The 26,537-nt window shown below is 42.3% G+C and overlaps 1 protein-coding gene and 1 long non-coding RNA gene across 6 annotated transcripts in view; one reads left to right on the forward strand and one right to left on the reverse strand.

The window, feature by feature from the left end:
- The first annotated feature begins 2,002 nt into the window (after positions 1-2,002).
- PARP11 (poly(ADP-ribose) polymerase family member 11) overlaps positions 2,003-26,537 on the forward strand; it is a 68,452-nt gene continuing 43,917 nt past the window's right edge. For 2 of the 4 annotated variants that reach the window (XM_019464810.2, XM_019464813.2), the window contains exon 1: positions 23,041-23,244. Coding sequence is in view for 1 of the 4 variants with exons in the window: in XM_019464812.2 (XP_019320357.1) it covers positions 23,227-23,244 (18 nt within the window). In the remaining 3 variants the exon portion in view is untranslated. Of the gene's footprint in view, positions 2,177-23,040; positions 23,245-26,537 lie in introns of those variants that run through there. The other 2 variants (XM_019464814.2, XM_019464812.2) reach the window with 2 other exon arrangements.
- On the reverse strand, positions 9,949-23,642 carry LOC109276203 (uncharacterized). Of its 2 annotated transcripts, none has more exons than XR_002084528.2 (3): positions 23,335-23,642; positions 18,793-19,062; positions 9,949-10,205 (listed from the first exon to the last, which is right to left on the reverse strand). It is a non-coding gene; the product is annotated as an uncharacterized LOC109276203 (long non-coding RNA). The 2 variants fall into 2 exon arrangements; XR_002084527.2 differs by lacking the exon at positions 23,335-23,642 and adding an exon at positions 22,817-22,944.

The following is a 26,537-nucleotide window of genomic DNA, read 5'->3' on the forward strand; positions in this document are numbered from 1 at the left end:
TGTAAAGGACAAAAGACCCTCCTATGGGAGCCCATAAAAGACCGCCCAGGGACTCACACCAGAGGAGTGACATCTTATCGTGGAAAGTACCAGGGAACAGGAGCTGGAGGATTGGGCTGTGTCACTTGAGCACTTTAGGCCTCAATTTTCTCGTTTTTAAATGTGGGAGAATGATAACACCTACTTCGCAAAGCTGTTACAAGAATGAAATTACAAGGTGTATATGAAAAACACATTGTTGACTGTAAACTGCTATCTAGATGAGAACCAATACAGAGCACAAAGATGTATATTGTATCTCTGAGCTACAGTGCTCACCCTGGCAGTAAAATTAATGACATCGACTTCTGTCCTCCTTACCTGCCATAAATTCTTCATGCAAGCAAGGTCACCGAAGGGCAGTTTTGTTACTTAGAAAGCAACACCAAACCTTCCAGTTGGAAGAAATCTTTGAGGTTATTATTTCTGCCTCCCACACCATGGAGGAATCCGGTCCACAAATTCCTGCCCCGGGTGGCCATCCTGCCTCAGCTTGAGCATTTCCCATGGTGGCCATTGGTAGGCAGCAGGAATCGTGATAGATGGAGCTGTGATCAGACTCCCCCCAACCTGTTTCCACTCTCTTCATTCAACCTCTGGAGCAACACAGCACTAATTCTCTCTCTCTCCCCTGTGACAGCTCTTCAAGGATTTGAAGACAACTTTCAGGGTTCTCTCAGTCTGCCCTTCCCTGGGACAAACATTCTCATTTTCTAACTGCCCCTCTCACGACAAGGTTTCCAAGAGCCTTCTCTTAATTTGCTGCCCACCCTGAGTTGCTCACTGCTTTGTCGGTATCCCCTTTAAAATCTGGTGTCATCTCCCTGCCACACCTCTAAAAAGAAACAGCTTAAATGAGTCAATGTAAACAATGTAAACAACCTAAATGAGTCAATGTAAACAGATTAAGGCATATCCATATGATAATAGAATGTGTAACTATTAAAGCTGTGTTTTTAAAGGATATATAATGAGTTGGGGAGATAATTCAGGATACGACGTTACTTTTTAAAACCATATAAAACTACATAAGCCACAGTTTTATTTATTTTGGGAGAGAGAGGGAGAGGTGGGGGCCGGGGGGGGGGGGGAGGGACAATGCAATCCTGGGCGAAGGGGCAGAGGGAAAGAGAATCCCAAGCAGGCTCCATGCTGTCAGCTTAGAAGCTGACGTGGGGCTCGAACTCACAAACCATGAGATCATGACTTGAGCCGAAATCAACAGTAGGACACTTAACCGCCTGAGCCACCCTGGTGCCCGTACGTTTTCCCCTTTTTAAAACTTTCTCCCCTTTGCCTCCTCCTTACACTAAAAAAGATCTGAAGGATGCATACCAAAATGAAATCAGTAGTGATCCTCAACTGATGAGAGAACTAGATTGCTTTCATGTTCTTTTTTTTACCTCTCTACATTTCTAAGTTTCTAATGATTATATTTTGATTTTATAACTAAAAAAAAAAAAATGACAAAGGCCCACAAAGCTTAATATGAAGGAGAAACCCAGTGCCTAGGGCAAACCCTGAGACCCTGAGGGAAGTGGCCCAATGGCATGCTCATGACTGGTGGGGGGCAGGGGAGCGCCCTATGCTTCCCTCTCTGTTGCCTGATGAACATTAGTCTTTTGTAGCCATGTCAGAACTTTTGGCTTATGTTGAGCTTTTTGAGCTCAAGTCCTCAAGACTTCTTTACATTAACTATTGTCAACAGTTTTAATAACTGAGTTGTTGTTTTCTTTAAATCAAAATGAAAAACTTTCATTCCTCTCCCCCCCCCCCCCATTAAATTCCACTGTGTTTGTTTTGGCTCCTTGTTCAGGCAGACCATATCCTGTTTCTGTCATGCAGCATATTATTTATATTTCATTTTGTGTCAGCCCATATTTACATGTTGGCATATAGTGCATGTCACTGAAAGATTTTCAACGGAACCGGTCCCAAACGGGGACCAGAGGCATCTTGTTGTATCTACCTCTCCTTGGGTGACTTCGCTCAATCGTGCAATGCTTTCTGGATGCCGTGGTTTGCCTGGTTGTACCTTCACTCAACTGGAAAGCATCTGGTCCTTATCTATTCATCTTACCATGAGAAACTTTGTCAAAAGCCCTGCTGAAAGATTCGCTCCCTCTGGAATAATCCGGTGAGTTTTGGTAACCTTTCAAAAAAAATGTAAAAAATATGAAATGATGTCAGTATGATGTGGTTTATTCTGCATGAATTTGTACTGGCTTCTTGAGAATACCACTTCCTTTTTGATATGATTATAATCTCACTCTTTAATAACCCAGGTTAGGGTTTGCTGGGATCAAAATTAAACTGAACAGTGCAAACTTTCCCGAACCTACGTAGTCTCCCTTTTCACAACTAGGACAGCTGCCCATCACTATTTCTTTGGCATCCCTCCAGAGATTCCTGAAAGATTACTGACAATGGTTCTGTGATTAAATCTACAAGCTGTTTCAGTCCCCAGGCATGTAATTTGTCAGGGCCTGGAGACCTGAGCTTATTTAGAGAGGCCAGGTATTTATTTTCTAAGGAGCTTCGCACCTAGGGCTGCAATTTCCTCTTCACCATGTTTATACTCTTTCCAGCTTAAAGATCCTTCTTGGAGATAGGATGGAAGCTAAGTAGGAGTTGAGTAACTCTGCTTTGTATCTCTCACCTGCTAGCATTACATCCTCTGCCCTAAGCACTGGACCTGTCCTTCCCTAGTCTTCCTGAGCAGAACATATTTGCATAAAGCCCTTTCTGCTGTTCCTGAGCACTTTTTGCAAGTCTCAGCTCCTTCTGAGCCCCTGACTTGCTAACGTGGTGGCTACAAGCAAGTGACACTCTGCTTTTCTGCTCTGATTCTGTGCCCCTCCCTCCCACTTTTGTAAAGGCTTTTTGAAAACCTAAGGAGTGCTGTGGAGTTTTCTCTTCTGGCTGTGCCGGGGTCCCCTTTGCGGCTGGACATCGTGTTTTCTGAATTTGATTTAATTTGGGGAAGAATGTTTCTTTAATACATCCTCTGTCCTCCTGTCCTTTAAAAATAAAACACAATAAAATAAAGCGAAACAGAGTAACAACCAAAAAGTTCCTCTTCAGGTTTGCTTCCTATCACAGATGCAAATGAGGTCTGGTAAACAACTGGTGTACTTTTAGGCTCATCATGTTCAATTTGCCTAGAAAAATGTATGACAAATGATAAAAAATGTTGCTTAACTTGCTTCAAATAAGAATGTGGAGGAGCTGTTCTTTCCAGTTTATTGTGCAATGCGAAAGAGGGGAGAGGGCAGAGAATAAGAAAGAAGGGAAATTAACATTGAGTGCCAACAACACTATTTCATTTAATTTGTATATCACTCCTGTAAGCACTGTCCTGAATTTGGAGATGGAAAACATGAAGCTTGGTTTAAGTAACTTGAAATAACATTGTCTGTGATCTAATAGATCGAGCCAAGAGTCTAATTCAATCTGTATGACCCTACTGCTTATTCTCTTTTTCCTGCCTGATAGGTTGTAGGGAAAGCAGCTCACAGGACCAATATAGCCCAGAGATGTGTTTTGTGAACCATATGGCATTTAAAAAAAAATTGAATATATTGTCAACATTTACAATTTAGGAGATTTTTCCATCATCAAATTCCAGATTTCCAGCTTCTTTTGAAAATTTGTGGACCCACATTTTTCCCCTGGCAACCACTGGCCAAGTTGAAGAGAGGTGATCCCTTTAGGGAGATCATGCCCTCCCCAGGTCTTCATGATCTGTACTTCTTTCCTCATTTACATTCTCTACTTGGTCCTGCTAGGTATTTGGGTTTGCAAAGCCCAGGGCCATGCTGTGGCTCCATTGTTTTTCCTGGTTTCAGAGAGAAAGCCTTCTGCCACATGGAAAAGGAGGGAGCAAAGGTTATGAAAATCACAGATATGTCTCTTACACTCAATTCAGCCTTGTTATTCTCCTGGAAGAGGGGCTCCCAGAAACTCCAGGGGTTCCAAAAAGAATGTATTTATGTTACTCAGCTTGTCCAAGCTCCTCCATTCCCAATAATGTACTCACTTTCTGTGCTGTGGTTTTTTAACCACAAAGTCTGACAAGAATATAATTTAAGACGTTAGAACCTCTAAGAATGGGGGCAAAAGTTTGTTCCTATGACTGCTTAAACAGGGTTCTCAAGCATAATCAAAGCTTATGTTCTCCATGAGTTTCTGGCTAAGCCTGCCATCATAGATGGGCACTACTAACAGAACATTAAAAATATTTAGAGGCTGGAATGACCAGGCAGTGGAGGTAATCTAGGCTGAGAATCAGGAAACCCGTTTAATAGTCTTGGTTCTGTTACTAAAGGACACCAGGGCATAGGATATTATAGTAATACAGACTTGAGAAAATAAGTTCTAAACTAGGGCTGGTAGCTAAAATGGAGAATATAAGAGGAAATCTGAAAATCATTAAAAAAAAATTATTTTAGAGAGAGAGAGACAGCAAGCATGGGAGAGGAGAAGGAGCGGCAGGGGTGGGGGTGGGGGGAGAGAGAAACTTAAGCAGGCTCCATGCCCAGCACAGGACTTGATCCCATGACCCTGGGATCATGACCTGAGCTGAAATCAAGAGTCAGACACTCAATTGACTAGCCACTGAGGCACCCCTGAAAATCATCTTCAAGGGAGAAATCCATTCACTCATTCAGGTACTTGACACGTATTTACTATGTGTCCACATTTTAGTCAATGAGGGTTCAGAAGTCAACAAGACAGACAAAAATCCCTGCCATCACGGAGCTTACATTTTAAAAGGGAAAGGTAGGCTATTAAAAGAAAAAGAGAAACAAGTAAATATACATAATGACAGTTGGTGATAAGGCTGTGGAAAAATCCAAGCAGGGTAAGGGAGTTAGGGAGCTTTGAGACTGGGAAGAGGGCTATTTAAATAGAGTAAGTGGGACATCTTCAGCTGGAGATGAAATTGGAATACAAACCTGAAGAAGTAAGGAAGCAAGTCATATAGATATTTGTAGAAGAGTTATTGGGGTAGAGGAAAGAGCAAGGGCAGATCCAGAGGTGGGACCACACCCAGCATGTTTGAGGTGGAGCAGAGGCCAGCATAGGTAGAGTGGAGAAGGCAAGGGGGAGAGAATTTAGAAATGGGGCACAACAGGCAACAGAGCTTCAGACCATGGAGGGACTCGCAGACCACTGTAGACACTTTGATCTTTGTTCAGGTCATCGTGGGAGGCAGGGAAGTGACAAACTCAGGCTACACGGGATTGCTCTGAGAGCTCTGTTGAGAATAGCATGTAGGCAGCCAGGCACAAGCAGGGAGTTAGGAGGCCATTACATGGTGACTGGACTAAGGAAGTACCTTGGAAGTGGTGGGTTGCAGTTGTATTATGCACATTACGCTGAAGGTAAAGAGAACAGGATTTGCAGAAGAATCACCATAGAATATGAGAGAAGAGAGAGGGAGCAGGGGGCGGGGGGAGGAAGGAGATTGGATTCTAAGATTTTAAGCCCCACCGACCAGAAGAATGCCATTGACTAAGATGGAGAAGGTTGTGAGAAGACCAAGCTTTGGTATCAAGACCAGAATTCAGTTTTGGATGCCTTCAGATGCCTCTTATACATCCAAATAGAGATTGTGAATGGGCAATTGGATACATGTACATGCAATTCCAAATGCAGGCATCATAGGCATATTGATAATATTTAAAACCATGGACTGGATGAGGTCACTCAGGGAGAGAGAGTAATTAGAAAGAAGTCTAGGGACTGGGTCCTGGACATTCAAACAGTAAGAAGTGGGGAATAAGGTGGAATCAACAAAGGAGGCTGGAAAGCTGTATCCAGGAAGGAAGAAGGAAAATCCGAAGAGGGTGGCTTCCCAGAAGCCAAGTGAAGAGAGTGTATTAAAGAAGGATGGAGTGATCAACTTGGCCAAATGCTGCCAAGGGGTCAGGCACAGTGATTATTTGGGATGACCGCAGACTGCAATGGTGAGGCAATTATTGGTGATTTTCATAGGAACGGTCTTGGCAGTGATGGCATGCGTGGGAGGGCATGGGAGGGTAGGGTGCTGTGAAATCCTAATGAGACCGAGTTCAACAGAGAATATGGGAGAAGAAAGATTGGAGACTATGAGTATAAACAACTACTGAAAGGAGTTTTGCTGTGTAAAGAAGAGAAACGGGATGGCAGCTGGAGGAGGAAGTGGGGTTAGGGAGGTTTCCTGTGTGTGTGTGTGTGTGTGTGTGTGTGTGTGTGTGTGTGTGTGTGTGTGTTTAAGATAGAGCCATGTCTGAATGCTCATGGGACAGATCCAGTAGAGAGCAGAGAAGTGATTCTCCAGAACAGAGAGGAGAATTGCTAGGAAAATGTCTGAGTAAATTTGCAGGATGGGATCTGGTGTGTGCATGGAGAAAGTGGCCTTTGCAAGGACCAGGGCCAGCTCATCCATAGCTCATCCATAGGTATAAAGGTGAGATACAGGGGTGTCTGGGTGACTTAGTTAAGCATCTGACTCTTGATTTTGGCTCAGGTCATGATCTCAGGGATGTGAGATCAAGCCCCACATCAGGTTCCATGCTGACAGCACAGAACCTGCTTGGGATTCTCTCTCTCTCTCTCTCTCTCTCTCTCTCTCTGCCCCTCCCTCCCTCACACGCACAAGTGCTCTCTCTCTCTCTCTGTGTCTCAAAAATAAGTAATATAAAAATTTTAAAAGAGAAAAATAAAGTTGTAATACAGATATGTTGGTACATGGGGTGACAAAAACGTGTAGCTATAGCTGGTCTCGCCACCAAGTTGAAAATGTGTAAGACAGGGAGAAGTTAGAAAACCAGACTGAAATACCCATGAAGAGGTTGGTAAGGGATAGATGTGTTTAACTCCACTAACTGAATCTGAGAAGACACCAAGTGGAGGCATCCTCTAAGTCATGAGACAGAGTAGACCTGAGGGTCACAATTAGCTGGTCTACTTCAGGCGCCATGACCATAGGTATTTCTCCTTTGTCATGCTTCTTTTTTTTTCTTTTTTACGTTTATTTATTTATCCTGGACACTGCCACTCATAGAGACTCATAACTGCAGTTCTCTTCAACTCCCACACCATCATAAATGTCAGAGACTCATCTTCCAAGGCCAGGGACCCTTTAGGAACTAATGCCAGCACAATCTTCTTTAATCCTGACAGTTCCACCTTCTCAATGTCCTCTTGCTTCAAAGGCAAAAAGAGTATTTGGGTCTTTGATGGTCAAGTGACCCCTTTTTGCCATGCAGAAAGTTTCTCTGTTGTTGTTTTCTTTTTCCTATTCCAAGAATATTTCCATTTACCAGTTCATTAAAAGGTATGATAAGGATACAGATGACCATTCAGATGGAAGAGATGCATAGGAAAAGGTGTAGGGAAGGGGTATGGAGCTTCCATTCTATATACAGATACTCCATTCTCTTGAAATCTCCATGTGTTCACCAACCCAGAAGCTCTGAAAGTCACAATTAGAGATGAAGACTGTGGGCACTGCCATCTGAGCTGATGGCTAAAAAGCATGAGATGGGATGAGTTCACTGAGAAAGACAAAAAAAAGGAAGAGCATAGCCCAAGGAGTAAGTGTTACAGGACACCCACACTTAGGGAGCTGTGCGTGCACGTGTGTGTGTGTGTGTGTGTGTGTGTGTGTGTGTGTGTGTGTTGGGGTGGGAAGGCAGAAAACACAGAAAAAAGGCATTGCTTGGTTTGTGAGTTCATACCTACTTTCTTGCTCAAGGGAGTGAAGATAACCAAGCATGCCAGAGAGGATGGAATGAAGAGTATTTTCAGAAAGGAGTCTTTAGCTGGGTGACCAAACCCAGGGAGGCCCCAGGGCTGAGAAAGGGGGCAGGGAGGGTAGCTTAGGAAAGTCACCAGATTTGAGAAGAAGAAGGTCACTGGCTTTCAGGGGAACAGTGGAAGAAGTTGGGTAGATGCCCAGTCTCAGGGGCTTAAGATGTAATTAAAAAAAGAAATGGAGACACTAGGTGGGTGTAAGGTTTTACACATGGAAACAATGTTCCCATGAAATGAAGAAACTTCTATGAGAAACCATATAGTGTCTCTAAAAACCAAGCAAAACACTTTGAGGGATATCCAGGAGGACGTGAGGAAAGGGAATCATGGAGAGGGCAAGAGAACCCTGGAGGGAGTGTTGTGCCTGCACAGTCCTCAGACTGTTTCTGGCTGGGCTGTCCTGGTAGCATAGCCAGAAACTCTGCGGCGCAGGTGGAAGGACACAGCCTACTGGTAAGATTGTACACACCAAGCAAATGGGAAAGCAACATGTGCTGTGCCCTAAAATCCCCCGGGATCTGTCTTTCATGGCCTGGAGAAGAAGATAGGAGGCAGGACATGTAGATACCGAGTCTTCTGTTGCTTTCCTTGTTTGTTTTCTGAATTACTTTTCCCACAGGCCTCTAAGTCTGGCTGTAAATGTGTGTCTTTGAGGGGTTTTTCTAACAGGCTCCTATTCCACATGAGAAGTCCAGGAGTTTATTCTTGGGGATGGCGCCATCAGAGATGGACCCTACAACTTTTGGAGAATGACAAATATTGTGCTTTGGGTCCTAAAGCCTCCTCCTAGCTATGTCTTGTGGAGGTCTTTATTGACACTGAGAGCCAAAAACTTCAGCCACAGTAGAACAAAACAGCTTCAGGCCCCCTCTGCTCCAGTTTGCTCTTTGACATTCTTACAGAAGGTCTCATGAAGCTTTTAGGACTAAAGCACACTGAACATTTTTACTTTGGAAAGAACTCGTGTTTTTCTTACATTTTAAAGATGCATGCATTTATTTATTAATCCATTAACACATTTCTTTTTTTATGTTTATTTTTGAGAAAGAGCACGAGTGGGGGAGGGGCAAAGAGCGAGAGGGAAACACAGAATCCCAAGCAGGCTCCAGGGTCCCAGAGGTCAGCACAGAGTCCGAGTGGGGTTCGAACTCATGAACCGTGAGATCATGACCTGAGCTGAAGTTGGAGGTGAAAGGGACTGAGCCACCGGGCACCCCCATTAACACATTACTTAATAAATACATTAAAGTGCAGAAAATGAAGTTAAAAAAAATCACCTCTCCACCTAAGGCAAGTCATTTTCTCGAAATAAAACAGATTTCAAGTACTTGAAATAACCGCAGTCATGGGGCCACGTGCTTGACCCGCATCACCAGATTGAATCTTCAGAACAAATTGATGAGGTAGGTATTTACTGTAGCTATTTTATAGATGAGGAAAGGGAGCCTCGGGGACATTCATGGGCCCAAGATCAAGAGCTGGCAAATGGCAGAGCCAGAGTCCCATTTCCAATCTGCTCCACTGAAAGTGTTTTTACACCACTGCAATCCCCCATGGTTTTTGGTCAACAGTTTTTCACATGGCGGCCTCGCCTTCATGGCTGTGGGGATGAGGGGTTTCCCTGTAGGAGGAAGTCCTCTGGGAAATCCATTGGGTCCCCTTTCCTCCTCCCCCAGTGATGCTACAATTCTCAGGGAGCTTGGACGACCCCACCCCCTTCTTCCTCCATACTGAGAACCTCTGTGGGTAGAGGGAAGACAAGGCAGCAATGGAGCCCCCTGCTGGTGAAGGGCAGGATGTGCAGACAGCTCAGAGGCTTGCAAAACAGGTCAGGTCACAATTCCTGTTCAGGGTCCCCTGGGGCCCTTACTAGAAGTGTGACTTGAGACAAGTGGCAAAACTCTGTGGGCCTCCGTTTCCTCAGGTGGAAGGAAGAAGTGATCTCATCCTCCTCTCTGGGGAGGTACGGTGGGGGTGGGGGGAAAGAGCCCTGCCCAGTCATCTGAGACCAAGCTGGAAGAGAAAAGGAGAAAATGTGGGGAAGCCATGGTCCAGGCAATGGGCCGGCTTGGAATTTGCAACCCGGTGAAGGCTGGGGGCGGGGGGAGGGGGTCAGGGGTTCAGGCATGTGAGAGATAAGGTTGGCTTCACAGGGATGGGATTTGCCAGGGAAAGTACTTTCCTTGATTTGAAGTGACAAGTGCTCTTGACAGTGCTCTTTAAGGGAAGGAGATGTGGCTTCAGTGGTGTAATTTCTGGATGACTGTTACTGGCGAGCAGGAGTTTATGTTCCCACGGCTGATGATGCGTCCAGCAATGCATGTGGCTGGGCTGTTTCTTCACACACTTTTACTTTTGCTTTCCTGTAAAGAGTTCCAGTGTTATCATTATGTTTAACAGTTATAAACACTCCCATTTATTACGAGCTTACTAAGCACTGGCTTTACTTGTATTTGCCTGGGAAATTTGTGCTTATCACCCCAACCAGGGCAATGAGTGAGCTGTACAAACACTGCTTTATAAGCCTCAGGCTGGCTTGTTAGTATGCAGCTCTCACTATAATAGTACATGGTTCAGCCTCCCAGTTCCCAACTGTTTCCTGGTGTTGGAAGATGGCAGGGGTAGTGACTACCAGAGAACTTAGCTTCTTCTCAGGTGTGTGGGGAGGTTTTGGGAGGTTGGGAGTCCTACACAGGAACAAAGATGTTTGCTGCCTTCTACATTCTACCCAGGCCCCTGGCCCCAGTGGATTCACAAATCACCGACATAGCATTTTTCTTACCACACAGTCCTTATCTGTTTCTTTAGTGCTCTCTCCCCCAAGAAGGTGAGCTCCTCATGAGCAAAATCTAGATATCCTTTCTATTATCTCCTCGTGCCTAACGCCAATGTCCCCAGTAGGGTCTGGTACATAAGTGGATGTTCAGTGTGTGTTGAACATAAGAATGATTTCTTTTCTCAGCTCTGTTTCTGACATGCTTTGGGAGCAGCTTATTTTTGGAAAGAATTTATTTTTCCTCTGTCACAAACTCATCCCAAGGCTTGCCCACAACTATAGGACAAGTTGACCCTTGAACGACATGGGTTTGAACTGCACAGCTCCAGATACATGTAGATTTTTTTCCAGTACAATATTGTAAATGTATTCTCTTTCTTAGGATTTCATTAACATTTTCTTTTCTCTAGCTTACTTTTTTGTAAGAATACATGCATGTAATATGACATATTACATATGTGTATATACACATTACATATAATATAACATATAACACACAAAATACGTGTAAATCGACTGTGTTATGGGTACGGCTTCCAGTCCACAGGAAGGGATGAGTAGCTGAGGCTTGGAGGAGACAAAAGTCATACATGGATTTTTTCTTGTGCAGGAGGTTGGTGCCCCTAACTCCCAAACTGTTCAAGGGTCAGCTGTATTTTTATGACAGCGGTGTGATTCTGAAGTGTTCTGTTAAGATTACTCATGACAATTTATAATTTACTATCAAGAACTATTTCACAAACATTGAGGGGAGAAGCCAGTTCTCCCTGGGATGCACTTGATGTTATGTAGGACACACAACAGTAGTTTCTCCATTGTTAAGAAATGTAACTATACCATTTATTTGGTGAAATATAAATGCGTTAGGCTGTTGGCCAATAGAAGAAGGGTTGGATTAGAATAGGATGGGCACCAATGATGCAAATTGATCCTGAAGCAATTAGTTGTCCATTCAACAACTTTTCTCAAATTTCATAGCATAGGGACAAAAGTGAGCTAGTTTGGGCTTTGTTATCAATTGTGTACTAAAATCCTTTTCTTGCCTTAAAATGAAATGTGTTCTAGTATTGAGCTATGTGGGCTTACTTCCTATGACTCCTAAGATAAAAAAGAAATTTCTGCATATTAGATTATTACCTAAATATTCTGATTAGGAAAAACTGTCAATGGCTTGGAATTCATTCAATAGCCCACCAAACTTTTTGGAGTATCCCCTGGACACTGCTCAACAGGAAGAGGGGAAGAGGGAAGAAGGGAGCAGCCCAGGACACACAAATCAATAACAACACAATTCAACACCCACACCCAAATGCCACAAGGATTATTGTGATCAAGTGGCAGACCAACTGCCTGAATGCATCAGAGATTTGGAGAGAGGAGAGCACTGTGCCTGGGGGTGGTTAGGAAACACTGCCCAGGAGGATTGGTAACTGCACTGGGCTTTAAAGGGCCGGTGAAAGCCCACTGAAAGAGATGGCTGGGAATCACATATCACATTTCACCTTAGGGAAGTGGCCTTAGCAAAAGGATGGAAGGGCCTGTGCACCTGGAAGACGGCATGGTCCATCTGAATGGATAGTAGGCTTGCACCTGGGTGGAGGGGACACAGCCAGAATTAAACGCTGGGGCCAGATATGTCGGACTCTGAGTGCCACACTGCAACATTTGGATTCTAAACCAAAATGTATCTTCCAAATTAAAAAAAAAAGGGTAGAATAAATTTTATTGAGAGGAAACTGAAAGCCGAGATCAATGAAAAAAGCTAGTAAGAAAATGTTAGATTACTTGAGACATAGAACAGAGATCATCAGACCTTGAAGGGCCCTTCAACATCATCTGGTCCCAATGCCGTATTTCACAGATGGGGACGTTTCAGCTGAAATAAAATCAAAACGTACCCACGCTCACTCAGCTAGTAAAGGGCAAAGCCAGAGCTAGAAACTAGTGTGGTGTTCTTTTCACCCCCCTTAATAAATTCAAATCTCCAGACTTTGACAAATCACATCCCAGGTTGCTCAAAGAACTCCCAGAACCATTGTCAATAATCTTTGAAAAAGCATGGAGAATAGGAGAACTGTTAACAGACAAGAGAAGAACAAAGTTGTCCCGATTCTCAAAAAGGGGGAAAGGGGCATATTATAAAAACTATAAGCCAGTCAGCTTGACAATTATCCCTGGCAGAATTCTAGAACAGAATTTTAAAAAGCTATTTACTCCACAAACATTATTATAATAATAGAAACGAAGGGGGAAATAACCCACAATTTCCCCACTTTAACCCATCAACTGAACAGATTATTAAGTAGACTCTTTGTAAGTCTTTAGAAAAGCAGAGATCACTCAGAGCCAACCCGAAATCTCAGAAAACAAAACATGTCTTCATTTATTCCTTTTTGGATAGGGATATTAGACTGGCAGAAAGAAGAGGCATCAAAACCATACTTGCTTTCAGCATGGCATCTGACGAAATCTATCATAATCACCTTGTGGATGAGACATGACCTGGCTGATAGCCAATGGGTACAACCACGGCTGGTGTAAGAATTATACCTAAAGACTGCTGATTAGTACATATGTCAGCCTGAAGGGAAGCCACGGCGGTGAGCCCCGGAGGTCTCTCTTTTACACGTCTCTGAAAGGATTTTTGTCTGTGTCTTACAGGAGATGCTTATCAGATTTTCATATGACATGAACAAGGAGGGATAGCTGATATGAAGGATGATTGGATAATATTAATAATAATAATAATAATAGCAAACACTTAGCGAACACTTGCTATATTGCATGAACTGTGTTAAATATTTTTCCACAAAATTATCACACTTAAATTGTACCACTCTCTGAGGCAGGTGGTAATATTAGATCTCCATTTTAGACATAAAGAAACTGACATTTTCAGAGATCAAGTCACTAGCCTAAGATGACACAGTTCATGAGCAGAGGAACAAAATTTTGAATCCCATTATGTCTGGCATTGGAGTCTGAATTAAATGAATCTATGTAATTTCGACAGACCACAGCCAGAAACTGAAATCTGTGCCACATCTCAGAGCTGAACACATGCATTATAACTTAAAAAATTAATTTCATATACAAGGATTGGGCCGGTCTGACCTACCACGTCCATGGGAGTGACCTAGGAGTTGGCCACAGGCTCCAAAAAGAAAACGGTGAAGAGAATTCACCAAATGTGGGTCCTCTTCATAGAAACACAGTGTTTGAACCAAGACAGCTAATGGTCCTGCTGGCTATGTGATCAGAACACGTTTTAAGATAAATCAGAAAAAGGCAACCAAAATCAATTCAGAAACCATGTTATATAAAACATGGTTGAAGAAAGGGCTGAGAAGTCCTAAACCATCACATATATTTTAAATTTTTTACATGTTTTTATTTATTTTGAGAGAGAGAGCGCAGGGGAGGGGCAGAGAGAGAGGGAGAGAGAGAATCCCAAGCAGGCCCTGTGCATGAGCACAGAGCCTGATTTGGGCTCGAACTCACAAACCATGAGATCATGACCTGAACCAAAATCAAGAGACAGTTGCTTAACTGACTGAGCCACCCAGGAGCCCCCTAAAGCATCACATATTTAAAAACAAGTCATATGAAAAAAAGCTCAGAATTCCTTTAAAAAGAAGAATGGAAATCTATGGGTAGAAGTTATAAAGAGCCATGCTTTGGTTCAACCTAAAGGACTCTCTGTTGGAATTCTCTGGAAATACGATGGGCAGTTTCTCAGAGTGGCCAGTTTGCCGTTACTATAAGAGTTTAAACAGACGGAGTGAGCCCTTGTTAATGTGGAAGAGGTTAGTGTGGGAGCTGGGAGGAAGACAGAGGTCATGTAAGCTCCTTTCCAAATCCAAAATTCTAAGACTCCACTTAGATGTTATCTTAGCAGAATTTGGTTAGTGGTTATGGTTCCAATAGTGAATAACTTATCAAATGGTCCATCAACCAATCCTGAAACAGATACAAATATGTTCAAACAATATGATTTGTTGGGAAATAGGAAAGTTTCTACTTTAATTCTTAATTGAATTTGTAGCTACCTGAATTTATATCAGTATTATTTAACTGGCAAAGGTCCATCCATATCAATCCATATCAGAACAAGAATGTAAAACTTCTCACTTTTAATTATACTGCACAGTTGAGCCTCCTGACCACCTATCTCTTTTTGACACTACATAGTTAAGAGATCTGTAGTTTTTTATAAATGCCTTTACTCCTAAATACACATTATACTGCTTTCATTTGGTCTTGACCATTTGGTTGATTTGGGGTAAAGCAGCACAATTAGATTATTGCTACTCCAGACAGCTATTCTTAAATGTGCTTGACAAAAGCTGATCTTGCCCACCCAGAAACAAAGGAATTCTCTGGCTTATTAGAAAGTTTGTGCTCGCTTTTTTTTTTTTTTTTTTAAATTAAATCACAGCCATTCTTGCCTGTGTGCCAGCGCCATCTAGTGATGAAATGAGCACATTTCCAGTCAGGGAGTAAAAACCCTGTTTCAGACAATCTGAGGGACCACCATTCCTATCTGCATCCCAAAATATTTGGAGTGGAAGATACCTCAGGGGACAAATATTTAACAGGCTTGTATCATCGGCTCATCCAGGCAGGCCTTCCCCAAGATCCTTCCCAGAGACAGTGATTTTTAGTCTAGTCCCAGAGTAAGTATTCACCCAGCAGAGCCCAGGCTGAAAGATATCCTCCCAGGACAGATGAAAATGAACGAATTGAATGGTAGAGATCACGCTGATTTTTTCCTTTCTATTTGTTTTTAGTTTCACTTTTTTTTTTTTTAAGAAGTCATGGCAAGTGAGGACATGCAAAGGCATGTGACTGAAGACCTGCAGAAATGCTTAGAATAGCCTCAGGGAGTGGGAATGGATGCGAAATGAAAGCATGACATAGGAAAATGTACAAGCGCCCTACGATAGAGGGGAGGAACTTAACTTTCTTCAGGGCAGTGGTTTTTGAGAAGTGATTCCCAGGCAAATCTTGTTCAATTCTGTGGTAATGATCAGCCTTGTCTTAAAGCCATTCCACATTTCACCCACCGGACTTTGAAGGGAAGGATATTACAGGCATTCCTATTCCAGTTTTAGAATTATTCAGGATCATGGATAATGTTAAGAGTATCCTATCATGTAAGAATGTAAACATGAGAAAGCATCATCGACAAATGTTAAATGTTGATGGAGGGATTTGGATTACATGTTTGCTAGGGTTCATTTTCTCCTCTGAAAGTTTCTTATTCTGTGATTTGAGTCCATCCACAAGGTCTACAAGGAGTGCCTTTGTATCAGGGGTACCTGTCTCAGAGGTCCCACGGTTTGACAGAGTAAGAGCCTCCTTGTTTCTTTAGTTGCACAGGTGAGTCAAAGCAAAATGATCTGGACAGGAGAACTGATTCTTAGCTGATTCCTGTCCCTTGCATTCTTTGGATGGCTTGTGTATTTACTTGATATCTTTTACAAGTCTTACATGTAATTCTCTTTTTAGTTTCCTCCAATAGATTAAAAGTTCCTCAAAGGCAGGGAGTTTATCTTTTGCTTCCTGAATGTCTGGGCATCATGGTGCTGATATACCTTAGCCCAGCATCTGATCTGTCTCATTATGACACCAAATCATGGACTGTGAGATCTGGCAGCAACATTGGAGATCACCTGGTCCAATGATCTCATCTTTTAGATGTGAAATTGAGGCCCCTAAAGGGGATGTGACTTGTGCAACATTACCCAGCTACTTACGACCAGAGCTTGGATCAGCCTCTGAGTCTCCTGACTGTTCTAGACTTTAACATGTCATCTCAAGCTTCTCTCCCATAAAGGCAGGGAACACGTGCCCCCTAACCCTCAGCTGGAAACAGTCAGCCACAAGCAAGAAGCTGCTTCTAACAGTATGTGAATATTGCCTTCTCATGTATGCGAATATTACCTTCTATTGCATAATAGATACGTGCTTGTCTCAACATACAAATGTTAGAATTATTGTTTTCTAATAAGGAAAATTGGTACCGAAGGTATAATGAGAAAGTCATTTATTCCTTGGCATAATGCTGTAAGCATGGAAGTCAAAACAAAGTTGTAACTTTGGGTGGAGTGCTTGGGGTTTAAGACTGGTGGACATCTTTCTGAGTATGGTTCTGGACTCCCTAAAGCTATGTGAAGGAGGCCAGAGGAGGCTAAACCATGGATGTGAAAGCAAAGATCCTATATTTTTAAAAAAATGAATTGTTTTAACAGCTTTTTTTGAGCTGTAATTCACATACTGTACAATTCCTTTATTTAAAGTGCATAATTCAATGGTTTTTAGTATAAAGGCACTCTATCTTGAGAGAACGGGAAGAAAGCATGAGAACAGCCAGTGGTCAGTGTATTACAAACACACCTCCTCCACACGGTGCCTTTTAAAGTGGAAGGAAAGACAATACGTATCTAGTTTTTAAATGCAGTGTATGCTCTGTCCTGCCTCCTAGTGATCTATAGGGCATTATTAATCTACAGAAGCCCCCTCTATTGCTCACCAACCCCCCCTCCCACACTGAATCAAAGCTCTATCCATAGACACGTACTTGATTTGCTGGACGAAAGCAATGGACTTCATGGTGAACTTGCAGAAAAGAGCAGTCCTCGAGTTGGTAGGCGAAGGGTGCAAACGGTCAGGGAAAGGGATGTAGGCAGTAAGGCAACAAGTAACACTGCCTTTTTATAAAGAAGAACATAAATTTATCTTGGGGGAGTACTTGAATTCCAATTGCAATTGGGTAATCAGGTCTGGTGTCAGAAGTAGATGGGTTGAAACCACATTGAAAACTGGCATAGAGTAGTAATTAGGGGCACAGGCTCCGTAGCCAGCCACCTAGGTTTGAATCTTTGGTCTTGGGCCAAGGTAATTAATCTCTCTGAGCCTCACTACCCTTACATGTAAAAGGGGGTAATAAGGGCACTTACTCTATAGGGTTGTTATGAGAATTATATTTGTTGGTATATAGAAAGAGCTTATAACAGGGTCAAACACATACTTTGTGCCGTGTATTTGCTAATTGTTATACCAGGCCCAGTTCAGTCTGCACATCTTATCTGCTCCCTGCTCTCCAAACATGCACACTCAGACACACTCACACTCTTAGGAAATTTGCACCAACTGTTCCCTCTGTATGGAATACTTTTTGCCCAAATATACATCACACTTGCTCCCTTACCTCTTCCAGACTTTTCCTCAAATGTTACCTTCTCAATGAGAACCATCCTGATTACTCTCAATATCCTTACCTTGTTTGTTTTTTTTCTGTAGTCCTCATCACCCTATAACATACTGCACAATGTTGTGCCTGCCCCCCTAGCATGTAAATTCCACAAGGACAGGGATTTTTCTCTATTTTGTTCACTGATCTATCCTAAAAAGCTAGAGACAGTGCCTAGAACATGGAGGGTGGTTGGTAAATATTTGTCAAATGAAGAACTGAAGAGTAATTCATATCAGATAATTTGTTCTAATTTCTTGACCTCCCTGGACATGCTCATTAGGAACAAGAGAAAGCCCCACATGCCTGCAATGACCTAATGCAGGCAGGACACCCTCCGGCCACTCTTTCCATCACCCAAAGCTTTTGCTTGCCTCCCTGTCTCCTAATTTTTAAAATTATTTCTTATGGAAGTGTTTTCCTGCTTTCTGCTTTTAACCTCAAAGCTTCTCACACTCTTTTCTAAGTCATTTCTGTTGTCCCTTTCCGGATCAGTCCTATTAAGTCCTTCTTGACAATGTGATGACCAAAACCCTAATGTGGCATTCCTGGAAGGAAAGCCCCAGCCAGGAATGTCACAGCCCCAGAGCCTTTTCAGAATCTCCATCCTCTAATTAGGATGGCCACACATCTCAGCTGCTGCTTTTGACTGCTGCTGTGAGCTGCATGTTGATGCCCAGCATTGTGCCCAGATAATTTCCCTGAGCAGCTAAAACTAATAATCAGTGGTATTTTCAATAGAGCCTTGCCATTTAGTGGGGGAGTTATTTAGCACTTCATTTTTTTTTTCAGTTGAATTTAATTTCTGGTCATGTTTCCTAATTAGGAAGATTTACAGGATTCATTTTGATTTTTTGAAAAATTCCTTCCCAGGAATGCTTATCTCGGCTTCAGCAAATGTTTCATCTGCTTGTTTCACCTCTTAATTCCTGTCGGGGTTGTTAATGCGTCAGACTTCAACAGCAGGGCTGATTCTGGGGCTGCCTCATTGTTGGCTCTTTTTCAGGCTGAGGCTGGGTCTTTATGTTCAAGGCTGATGGGCACAAATGCTGCTTTTTCTCCCTTACTCCGGGTACCTTCTTGTGGCCCCTCGGCGTTCCTTTTGCGCCTTCTTCCGGTCTCCGGCTCCTCCTTTCTGTCAAATCCAGCCTGTCTTCCATGTGCATTTTGAGCACTCCCCTATTTCTGGCTGTAAATGAAGATTTAAAAATAAAAACAATTATGAAAATTACATTAAAATTATAAGTGATGCTATATCTTGCATCTCACCACTTACTGGTTCTCTTTTCTCCCTCTACTGTCTTTATGTGACATTTGGTTTTCACCACTTTCCCTTGCCACTCAACTAATGGTTTTCTGATCATTTTCATGCTTTCCAGTGACAGGTCTCCACTGCTCCTTTTCTTCTCCTCTTTCCTTTCCCCTCAGGCATTTCCTCCCTCCTCTCCTGGTATTCAAAGATCTAATACACTCAAGCAGGTGGAAGGGGGGCTGCAAGCACTCAGTATCCTTGGGCTGGGGTTAGCATGGCTCTAGACGCTTCCACCCAGAACACATATAGAAAACACGTAAGATAAAGTAAACTGTCTTCTGTTTGTTTGGTCTTCCTGAGAAAGCCAGTGACCATGGGCAGTAAGCATAGTTTCTACTGCCGTGGCACATTGCCCAGAGCCATAATGTAGAGGGAAACATTCCCAGTGCCAGACCTTGTGTGACAGGAGACATTTCAAGCATTACATGCAGAGAGTAATCTATTGAAAGACTGAGAGGCTGGGCCCCAGTGATGGGGCCCGTCCTTGAGAGGTATAGAAAAGTATAGTCAAGTTGTTTCCTATGAGGATATTTTAGAAAGTCCCAGATCCATTGCATTTCCTTAGCCAAATAAGAGGTGCCTTATTAGTACAATTTCAAATACCTAGATGGCCCAAGTAGGTAATTTAAGGATGAGAGATATTGGCCTGGTAACTCAGGTAAAGCTGAGAGGCCATTCCTAGTGGGACGGGATCAGCAAGACTTTAGCCAGTTGTTGGCATATGGAATACCGAGTCTAAGCGAAGCCAGAGTCACAGTATTGAATGTGAAATTTCCTAGTTTTAAAATGGCAGTAACTTACCCCCTAAACTTAGATACTCTGTGTGTGCTAAAGCTCATTAGCTATCAGTTTGCGACCCCAGGACTAAATGGTCATTAAGTTCCCTTCCCACTCTTGTTCTCTCAGTGGTCATAAATCAAGAATGATAGGAAAAAAGTTTAATACTAAACTTTGCACAGCTATTTTCAATTTATGAAATATGTTCCCTTCATATTACTTTGAGATATAGCAGTTTATATTTTAAAAGCTGATATATATTCAAACCAGTTGTGTTCTCTCCATTCCATTCTTTGATCACCACCACTGGCAACTCTTAAGACTTCAAGGAAATGAAGTATAGTCCCAGCCCCACAAAGGTGGAGGACATGGTCCTAACTTGCTTTATAAAAATCCCCATCTTTGAAAAAGAGCTAAATAGTATTCACTTAATAAAAATTGTTGAACATGAACACAAAAAACACTAGTAACAATGGGCCAATTTCATTAATTATAAATAAATTTTAATCCTAAATAATGGAATCCAGTAGTGTATTCAAAGAGTAGTGAACACACTAAAGGGAGTGTTTATTTCAAGTATGTAAGGGTGGGCTAGACATTAGGAAATCTAGTACAGTTATATTAACAAGTCAGAGTAAAAAGTGAACATAGTAATAGAGCTTAAAGACAGTTCATAGAATTTAACCTCCTTTCCTACCTAAAACCTTGTAGGACACGAGGATTAGAAGGAAGTTTCTTTAAAGATGACTGTATTTTTAGGGGTGCCTGGGTAGCTCAGTCAGTTAAGCATCCAATGTCGGCTGGGGTCATGATCTTGCGGTTCGTGGGTTTGAGCCCCACGTTAGGCTCTGTGCTGACAGCTCAGAGCCTGGAGCCTGCTTCAGATTCTGTGTCTCCCTCTCTCTCTGTTCCTCCCCCACTCGCACTCTGAAAACAAATAAAGAAAAAAAATTGAGAGATGACAGCATATTTTAAGATTTTATTTTTAAGTAATCTCTACACCCAACATGGGGCTCAAACACACAACCCCAAGATCAAGAGTTGCATGCTCTACCGACTGAGCCAGCTAGGCACCCTAAGTTGACAGTGTATTTAAAGGATATCAAGAACGAACTAGAGACAAATGCTTGTTTTACTGCATTGTAGACTGAATGTTCATTCTCTTGTCATGTGTTCCTCAAAAGTTTTCTGAGGTTTTGGCCAATGCAATAGTAAGAGAAAAAACTGCATTATTTGCAGGTAAAATGAGTTTTGACATAAAAATTCAGAGAGATCAGCTTACAAACTATTAGAACTAATAAGACATTTTCAGTGTGTAGGGTTACATGTTAAATAGACAAAAATCAATAGTTTCCCTAACTTACAGTAATGAAAAATGTCTCATTTGCAATGACACCAAAAAAATTATAAAGTATCTTGGAACAAAATTCACAAAAATTGTGCAAATCTTTGTGAAAAAATATGTATGTATTTGAAAATATAAAATAACTAAATACATGAAGAGATGTATTCCTGAATGGGAAGACTCACGATTTTGAAAATTTTGAAAAAGAAGGGAATTAGGAGAGAACTTGCTTTATGAAATAGCAAATATGTTACAAAGCTACAACGATTATAAGTGTGACATGGCAGGGTAATACACAGATAATAAAATAGACAAGAATGTTCAGAAACAGATATGCCTCCCTCCCACACATTTAGTTTGTAATTAACGTGCCACTCCAAAGCATTGGGGAAAAAATGGGTTATTCAATAGGTGATATTGGGGCAACTGGTTAACTATTTTGTAAAAAGTAAAGTGGAAAAAATAAGGTGAAGATATCTATCTGAATCTATTTATAAGAAAAAATTAGAGATTTCAAATTTAGATACTATTCTTGAGTGTGATTTGGCAATATGTACCAAAATTTCTATAATCTCTTATTTAGATTATAATCTCTATAATCTCTTATTGAACAAGTCTATTTATAAGAACTAATCCAAGGAGGTAAGTGGACAAATGTACAAGAATGTTTATTGCTGCACTTTTTAGAATAGCAAAAATTGAAAACAACTTAAATATTTAACACAATGAATTACTTCAAATGTGTGTGTGTAAGATATACATACAAACCGCGGAATGCCATGGGTCTCCTTCAAAATGATGAAATAGGCTTAAATGCATTGGAGTGAAGGCTATCCATATGATATTAAGTGAAAGAACCAGGTTCTAAATCTATAGGTATTCCTTGATCAAAAAAAAAATTTTTTTTTTTAATGTGTAGAGCTATGTAGAAAAGCCCGGAAGGATAATATAAACAAACGGTTTCTTTTTCCTTTCTCCTGGGTAGATTCTATTTCTTTGCCCAGAAGATTCTCCCCATCTCTTAGGGTTCTTTATCCAGGTAAGTTCAATAGTGTATCCTTTAGGTCTTAGCTTAAACTCTGTAGGCAGGAAGAAGGAAAGTAGACACTCTGTCCTAGGTAAGCGGCTCTCTTACCAAGAACCCTGTGCTTGCCATACTACCTATAAACCATACTGTACCTTTTTATTTACCTAAATTACCTTTTGCTTTCTTCCCTAAGACTCTAAGGTCTACGAGGGCATGGGCTGCCTACGGGTCAGTCTAGCATGCCAGAGCCTAGCTAGCTGTCTGGGAGCTCTTACTGCATGTCAAATACTGTGGTTGGTGTTTTAAATGATCTCACTACACCCTTAGGCGGGTACTATTACTGTCTCCATTCTGAAGAGGAGGAACTTGAGAGACTGTGAAGTTTGTCCCAAAAGCCACTGGCCACTCTGGGATTAATTCTCAGGCCTGTCTGATTCTTGGCACTCTGACACGACACTCACTACGTAGTGATCAATAAATACCGTTGGAAATACAACCATCCGCTGCTTGAGGATCATTCGGGGAGGAGATGTTGCCGTAGGGACTCAGCACCGGAAAGGTGGTTGGAGAAGCCCTTTAAATTCCCTTACACTCCCCTTACTCGCAAGCCCCGCCCACCGTGATCCGCCCACCGCCCGGAAGGCAGCGGCTGGGGCGGGACGAGCTTCCGGAGGCGGGGCGGGGCCAGCGCTGGTTGGCCGGTTCGGGCGGAAGTCGGGAGGGTCGGTGGTCCGAAGACGCTGGCTTGTGACAGGGCGGGGTAGAAGGAAGGCCTACATAAAGGTTGCCTCTCCATCCCTTCGCTCCCGGGGACCCTCGGAAAAAACCCAACACCCCGGTCCCGCGGCTAGCCCCTTCCCCCAGGCTCTCTCCGCTCGATTTCGCCACCGTTATGTGGGAAGCGAATCCGGTGAGTAGCCGGGCGGGACGGGGCGGACCCAATGGGCGGGGTTGAGGCGAGAGGGGAGGGAGGGGGTTCCCGGGAACTGCTCCCCCTCACCCGCTTCAGGCTGGGTGTTGAGTTCCGGGACCCCGAAGATCCCGGCCCTTGTGGGTTCTACAGTCTCTGGCCTTTTGAATGGTAGAGATGATTCCGTGGGATCCCCAACGCATTATTTCTTTCTGTTACAGTTATTTGACTTGCTGTGGTTTCTCTGCCTTCCGCCCTTCACTGTCTTTTTAAACTTTGTGTTTTGCTTCCTGATCGGAGTTACGGGGCTTCGGACCTGTTACTCTTCCTTTGCCTCAGGTGTACCTGCCAGTCCCATCCATCCAAAGCGAGGGGGATTCGACCCCCCGTGTCTTGAATGGGCCTAAGAGGAACCATCAGTACTCCTTTTCCCTTCTTGGTGGACAGTCATTTCAAACTTGGGGGACTGAGTGTATGTTCTAAGCCTCTAGATGGGGAAGTTCTTAGATTTTTTTTTTTCAGTGGCCAGAACTGATGACCCGGGACTTTTCAACTGGAAGTCTTGTCTCTCTCTCTCTTGTTTGACTCCGGTATTTGCGTTGTGTCTGCACGTATTTTTGTCTGCTTTGCTTTTTATACATTTATTTAATGTGCCGCCCTCAAAGAGTGGAACCCGTTTGCCGAATATTCCATTAATCTCTTGTTAGAGTTGAAATCGCCTAGTAACATGGCAGACGTACACTATATACACCGTACGAGTTGACCGTGGAAATGGCAGAATCACATTTTGCCAAATTGTTGGACTGTGTGAAACTACCCCTATGCTGAGATAACTGCCCAAATTTACTTACAGCCCCGTCTACATACTTGCAACAAGTCTTTTGCTGTAATCAACACTTATTTTTTCCCATTTCTGGAATATATTGCCTGATGAGTTGGAGAGTTTATCAGTTAATTCTGTTATGGTTTTTAAGTTTTTGGCCAGTAGCAACTAGTCTTTTGGTCCGCACTTGTTGGTTGTACATCCCAGCCCATCATGTCATCATCTAAGGTTTTTGTTGTTCATACATATAATTGTGCAGTGTCAGGCCTCATCAGAGAAAAGTGATTGCTGGCATTTGGTTTTAGCAAAAGTAATTTAGGATTATGAGAATGTGCTCTCTGCTTTTATATTCATTTTCACTGTCATCAACAGTCTTCATTTTATATCATTATACGTATATGTGTGCATGTATATGTGTACATTTGGTGTGTGTGTATTCAATTTTTATTAACAGTCCCTTTTGTCTTGGTTTCTCTGTACAAACTTTCTAGTCACCGCAGTATGTCTTGCTCAAATTATTCACTATATGCTAAGCTCTAGATGGGCAGGGATTTTTGTCTGTTTTGTGAGGATTTTTGTATCCTCAGACTAGAGAACAGAGCCTGGCACTTAGCAGGCACTCAGTAAATAATTGTTGAATTAATAAAGGTGATTGGATTAGGACTAGAGAGAGTCCTTGGCTCCTACTTTTCACTCTGCCTCCTCTGTCACATATATAGTAGCATCTGCTATTGGCTTATTTGTAAGTTTGTAAGGATTATAAAGATATTAGTGAATGTCTCATATATTTAGTTTGCTATATCATTATCTCATTTCTTTGTTTCTTCTGACATCACCCTAATGATTTTGTTTGATTTCGGTAGAGCAGACTGACTTTTTTGTTAGTAGTGGTGAACCTTCCACATACAATCCCACATTCTTCTTTGACTTTTATCATGCCGCCTTAGTATGTCTTAATGCTACTGTGGTTTTTTTTACTAGTACTGGTTTTCTTCCGATGAGCATATGAATCCCATCAATAAGGACAGTTTAGTTTTTTTAATTTTTAATTTTTTAATGTTTATTTATTTTTGAGAGACAGAGTGTGAGTGGGGGAGGGGCAGAGAGAGAAAGAAAGACAGAATCTGAAGAGGCTCTAGGCTCTGAGCTGTCAGCACAGAGCCTGACGCGGGGCTTGAACTCACAAGCCCTGAGATCATGACCTGATCCGAAGTGGGACGCTTAACCGACTGAGCCACCCAGGCGCCCTGAGGACAGTTTAGTTTTTGAAAATGCAATCAACATCTGTATTTGTGTTTCTCGTGTAATTTATTATCTTATATCAATACAAGAGGCATCTGGACAGTTTGTCCAGCTGTGGTCATGGAATGGAAATTAATTTTAATGTTACCCTAAGCGAAACACATTGGGAATTAAAAAAAAAAAAAACAACCCACAATGTATTCTAAAGATAAATGCAGAAGACTTTTGCATTACACAGTTGAATTTACTATAAACTGAAATTCCTATTTACCATTTCTTGCCATTGAATGAGACAGTAAATTCTGCTTTGTGAAGAAAGGCCACTGTGAACTGCTTTAATTGAAGTCTTCTGCCTCTTTTCTCCCTGTATATGTTTGGTAGCATATATGGCCTTAATAGACCACCTATGAGCTACAGATATGCCTCCTACTGCAAATACACCTTCAGCATGATACTGTATTCTACTCACAAGTAGCTTTGAGATGATGTTACACTGATGCTGGCCGTGGTAATACTCCAAAGCAGCTGCCCCTTCCAAGCAAAAAGTCTCCGTGACATAGTTTGAGTGTGGAAAATCACCATTGAGCTTGCAACATTTCCTCAGGGGGGAAAACTACAAGATAACCAAGGAGTTATAAATAAACTTTGTCTCAGTACAAAATTTTATTTTATTTTTCAAGACAGTCATGAGGTCAGTGCTATCTACTCAAGCTTTTCACTGACCAGGCACCTTGAGGTAAGCATAATGTCCCTGCCAAGGCAGATCTGGTTGACAGAAGCAGCAGGCACACTCAGTTCTGATATGAGCTCTTGGCAGTTCTTCATCCACCTGGTGGAGGTAGCCCTTGACTGATGTCCCCCAGTTTAAGAAAGGGGCAAAGTCTGCAGAGAGGAATTGCCTTTCTCCGCCCCTTTGTCATTGTCTTCTTCCTCTTTTCCAGGGTTGGAATAAGTAACCACTGTTACATATGAAGGAGTTTCAGTTTCCCTCCATCACACGGAGAAAGGAAACTGAAACATGACAAACATCTGTGAGGTTACAACCCCATTTATTACAGTATTAAGACCTTACTTTCAATGATAAACTCTTCCATAATTCCTTTCCACATATTACTCATACTGTTAGGATCTGATGAGTTAGCTAAGGGAGGAGAAAATGATTTTCTCAAGATCACACAGGTGAGTGAGCAACAGAATTATATTAGTGCCCACGTCCTGTCTTATGAGG

This window comes from Panthera pardus, unplaced genomic scaffold (genome assembly GCF_024362965.1).
Source record: "Panthera pardus isolate Hobbes unplaced genomic scaffold, ASM2436296v1 HiC_scaffold_6, whole genome shotgun sequence".
Lineage (NCBI taxonomy): Eukaryota > Metazoa > Chordata > Mammalia > Carnivora > Felidae > Panthera > Panthera pardus.